The 4,842-nt window shown below is 41.4% G+C and overlaps 1 protein-coding gene across 1 annotated transcript; it reads left to right on the top strand.

Annotated features, from left to right (window-relative positions):
* The first annotated feature begins 1,687 nt into the window (after window positions 1-1,687).
* Window positions 1,688-3,302, top strand: armc7 (armadillo repeat containing 7). The gene is made up of 3 exons (XM_070926686.1): window positions 1,688-1,816; window positions 2,690-2,833; window positions 2,959-3,302. Exons 1-3 carry the CDS (start codon window positions 1,729-1,731, stop codon window positions 3,300-3,302), a joined length of 576 nt encoding a protein of 191 aa, XP_070782787.1. The 5' UTR covers window positions 1,688-1,728.
* The last annotated feature ends 1,540 nt before the right edge of the window (window positions 3,303-4,842 follow it).

The following is a 4,842-nucleotide window of genomic DNA, read 5'->3' as shown; positions in this document are numbered from 1 at the left end:
TAGTACATTAGATTTCCCCTTCATGTGTGTGAATTATCCAAAATTCATCTCCACCGATGCTGCATTTATCAAAACACAAACAGTTTGGCTTCTTGCACGACGGATGTCTCTCTTCACTTGTATTTACTGATGAGGATTACTTAAATAAATCCATTAGTGAAACCAGGCCCAAGGCAGAGTATCTAAAAGCCTTGTTTTAACAAGTCTTTATACAAGTGAATCAGGTTATGTACAGTAGGATATACATGTAGTCTGCCCCAGAAGAATTGTGTAGTACAACAGTGAGGTCAGTAATAGTCCAGGCTGTGTCGGTGGCTCAGCTGCTCCCTCCTTTCTTCTTCTCGGTCACCTCTTCCATCTGCCTCTGCCTCCTCTCCAAGATCTCCATCCTCTTGGCGGCGTTGCGCGCTCGCTCCTGGGCCCTGAGCTCCTCCACGTCCTCGAAGAATCTGTGCCTGCGTGGAGGAGGAAGCATCGTACTGATGAATGATGGAGGAGTTCACAATTAGACAGCGTTGAGTGGTGTAAGGCTCAGCTATGCCTTTTCAAATAAGATAATATATCTACATCTGTGTTACAGCTACTTCAAAATTTACCAATTGATAATCAATTAACCATTTTAGTCATTATTTCTTGGTTCCAGCTTCTCAAATGTGAAACGTTGACATTTGTTTTGTCCTCAACAACAGTTTAATTGATAATTCAAATGGTGATTAGTGGCAGTCCTAGTTTTTTTTTGTGTGTTTTGGTATTTATTTATCTTTATTTTGAACTTATTTGGTGACATTAATAACAAGCAACAATTAAACAATTCTTAAATATACAAATAATTGTCTAGTATTACATATATTTTACAGAAGCTGGAGTTATATTTGAATACACAATACTGCGCCTTGTATGTAGCTGCTAAATGATGTCTGTATGCCTGTATTGAATCTAAATTAAAAAGGATCAATAAGGGAATAAACAGTCGATGTCCCACAGAGCCACTGTCAGCCTACAGTTGTGTGAAGGACAGTGGACCAAGGTGCATCATGAAACACTGGGTTTAAAGTATTACCTTGAAGGTGCCGCTTTTAACGTTATGTTCTCAACATTTCCAGATGACAATTAATTCAACCAAAATTACACAACGTGCAATAAATAACTTACCTGTTGAAGAAAACAGTGGCTAGTCCGACAATGAGTGTCCCAAACAAAATTGGTTTCGTGAGTCGCTTGCCAGCGGACAGTTGGTGTTGCTTCATTATAGCTGCAGTCCAGTGAGGTGGCTACAGGAAGAGATAAAGTTTAAGCTAGCTACATTCGTTTTTTTAGCTGACCTTTAAAGCAACCATTAGCTAATCGTTACACACCTCCTTCTTGTCGTGCAGTTTCTCACGTCCCACGACTTCCGTTTCCCATTTTTATGAACCAAAATCATCCCCAAAACTATTATTTTAAAAACAAATTATTGTACAACTTGAATTACCCACGTAGAATATATATGATGCTTTAATGTGCGTGTGTAAAAGTAGTTTGACAGCCTTTTAGTCAATATCACAAGTTATTTTTAAACCGAAAAGGTTTAGGCGGAACCGTACTCTTACTGCGCCGCTGTACGGACACATTTCAGAGACGGACCAAACCAGGAAGTGTCGGGAAATGAATGTAGAACCAGCGGCGTTTAGTTTATTTAATCGTATTTTTGTCTTTTGTTGGTGGTTTAAGTGATTATTGGAGCTAAAGATGTGGAGGAAAGGCTCGTCTGAGGGCTCTGACCGGTTTGAATATTTACAAACTCTGGTCACTGAGTTTCAGGACACCGACAGTGAAGGTGGGTAACGTTACAGTTTTATTTGTTATGATTCATTAAGTTGGTCTATGTAAGTTAAGTTCCCTAAATACAGTCTCTGAGAAGCCCAGAGAGTTTTATTGGTATCTCTTGAAAATGACAAATAGCAAGTTTTCTATTTTTTTTTGCTAGCATTTAACAACAGGGTAACCACCTCCAAGGGTTTGGAAAATATGTAAACACAGTAGTCTGATCTTTATTCTTAAGACTTCTTAATTGTCAAGACAATTCAGACTCAGGTTCAGTCTTGTGTGAATATAGTTTTATTTCAGTTGTACTGAAGAGGGTGTTTGGAGGTGACAGGTTTGTCCGTACAGTGGGTTTTATTTGCCTGCAGTAAAGAGGATGTTTGACATGATAAAGTGTGGGAACTACATAGTGCAATGTATGAACAAATACAATATGTAACATTTGATATAATAACTTTATGTTGGGAATCCTGAATTAAGAAATAACCTTTGCTTTGTTATCTAAATTAAAGGTGTTTACACATATTTGACACCATCTAGTGTTAGTAATCAATACAGCCTTCACATTAAATTTCTGCTGTGCTCTTTAAATTATAGCTTGACCCATACAGGATGTTTGAAGCAGATACCGTTATCAATACTGTGTTTACAAATCTTTAACGTACACACATAACATAAACAAACCCATGTCCCATGTCATCCCACATTTTTACAGTTGAAAAATAAACGTGTCAGTGCTCTCTGGTGGACAAAATATGTAATGGTCACAGTTTCTGAATTATATCTTTTGCTTTTCTGTGCTGCAGCCTCTTGTTACCCATCGGCCAACATATGTGCTGATACCAATATGTTTGTGATAAGCTGATAACTCATTTCACTATATCAGAGGCGAAGGAGCAGGTGCTGGCTAACCTGGCCAACTTTGCGTACGACCCAAAGAACATGGAGTATCTGAGGGAGCTGCAAGTGACCGACCTCTTCTTGGACATGCTCACTGAGGAGAATGACAACTTAGTGGAGTTTGGGATGGGTGAGTATCAAACCAACAAAAACTATAAATCATCATCTCTCCCTCTGTTTTTACTTTGTGCAAATGTTGTCTCCTAATCTAAAATTATCGTGGTTCATCACTTCTCTTGTGTGTCATGTTCTCAGGGGGGCTGTGTAACCTGAGTATGGACCGTGAATGCAGAGACATCATCCTGCAGAGCAGTGGGATCAGCTTAGTCACAAATTGTCTGTCAAGCCGGAGGGAAGAGACCGTCCTGTCAGCCATCACTATACTGATGAACCTCACAACGCCCTCGTCACGCTCTGCGATCACTGATCCGGCCATCCTGCAGTGCATGCTGCGCTTCTCCCTCTCAGAGAGCCCCCGCCTGCGCAATCTGGCCGCTGTGTTTCTGCAGGACTGCTGCACAGAGGAGCAGGTGGCCCGAGCAGAGCAGCAGATGCAGGGACAGCAGACAGCAGTCGGCATCCCGCTGCCCAAGGACTGAGTTACAGCTGAGGCATTCATGTGGGAGATATTTTATACGTTTGCTCTCTATGAGAGAGAAATATTTAACACTATATGGCCAAAAATATGTGGGATTGTTCTCATTCCAACACCATGGCCATTAATCTGCTGCCTCCACTCTTCTGGCTTCAGTCTTTCCTCCAGATGTTGAACCTGCGGCAGGTTTTCTCCCATTCAGACCCCAGAGCATCAGTGAAGTCCAACACTGATGTTGGGTGACCAGGTCTGGCACAGTCAGTGATCCAGTTCATCCCAAAGGTGTTGGATGAGGTTGAGGTCAGGACTCTGTGCAGGCCGGTCAAGTTCTTCCACACCAAACTGGGAAAACCCATTTGGTTATGGAGCTGGCTTTGTGCACAGAAACCGTCATGTAAAAACAGGAAAGGGACAAACACAAAATGTTGCCACAAGGTTGGAAGTGATATTTGTATCGTCTAAAATATCATTACATGCTGTAGCATTGAGATTTTCCTTAAATGTCCACATAGGTTTGGCCGTATACTGTATTTAAAGCTTAAGAACTTTTAATCTAATGTTGCATTTAGATCCTTCTAATGTTACAACACATTTAAAAGACAGAAAGTGTAGAAAGTGCTTCAGTACAGCCGGGCAGCAGAAGTGGGAGAGCTTCATATTTTGTGTGCTCCAGTGAGTTATGATGATCTGTGTCTTCTTGTGCATCTGTATTCCCTTAAATATGGATTTAACCTGTAGATTCTGGCTGTCATTCTGCATTTGTGCATGTCAGAGCGTTGTGCTCTTTCTTACCACATGAGGGAGACTGGATAGTTTTTGTTGAAGGGCTGTCATTGGCAGAACACAGTATGAGTGCTTGAGAGATTAGTTGATTACAGAAAACATGTGAACTTAGTTTTGTTGACTTCCAAAATGTTTGCCAAGAAATGTCTGAAGTGTACAGAGAGAAGTGACAAAATCTCACTGACTGTAGTATCAAAATCAACACCTATTTTCCCCAAAAATGTACATTCCCTTGGCTTTGAAGTGATTCCCTAAGACCGGGGGCGGATGCTGGAGCACGTTAAAGCCAACTGGTTGACTCTTGCTCTTGGCACTCTCTGTAAGAATACCATGTCCTGAAACATTACATCCAAACCCAAACTATGTCAAATAAAAAATGCTAAATACACCTTGAGGTTTCTCCTCAAGAGCCAGGAGCCCCGTTTGTTTTCTTCTGGGCTCTGAAGAGCTATTTCTGGGCAGAGTCCTTCAGGTCTAGACAGAAGACGACATCCGATCCTGCAGCTGAGCGTCAGTTGGACTGCACATGTAGCCCGGTCAGACTCGAGAGGAAATTCTTTACAGCTTTGAGAGTGTGTGTGTCTGTGATACTCGCTCACTTTAAATGCCTCAAAGTTCTCATTTTCAATCAAAGTGTGTGTATGTGTGTGTGTGTGTTTCTGAATGGCATTCCAAGGGCTTAAGAGGCGAGCACCTGCCACCGAGATCAATAAAAATACCTTCATTCTTCCCGTAAAAAGAGAAACACCCATGCCTGGTTT

This window comes from Enoplosus armatus, chromosome 20, assembly GCF_043641665.1.
Source record: "Enoplosus armatus isolate fEnoArm2 chromosome 20, fEnoArm2.hap1, whole genome shotgun sequence".
Classification (NCBI taxonomy): domain Eukaryota; kingdom Metazoa; phylum Chordata; class Actinopteri; order Centrarchiformes; family Enoplosidae; genus Enoplosus; species Enoplosus armatus.
The sequence above is the reverse complement of the archived record's forward strand: the minus strand, read 5'-3'. Positions and strand labels throughout refer to the sequence as shown.

Excerpts from the sequence above, each read along its gene's own strand:
- armc7 (XM_070926686.1), top strand. The coding sequence starts at position 1,729 with ATGTGGAGGAAAGGCTCGTCTGAGGGCTCTGACCGGTTTGAATATTTA. Across the intron at positions 1,817-2,689 it reads TCAGGACACCGACAGTGAAG|AGGCGAAGGAGCAGGTGCTG; the intron begins GTGGGTAACGTT and ends TCACTATATCAG. Across the intron at positions 2,834-2,958 it reads CTTAGTGGAGTTTGGGATGG|GGGGGCTGTGTAACCTGAGT; the intron begins GTGAGTATCAAA and ends TCATGTTCTCAG.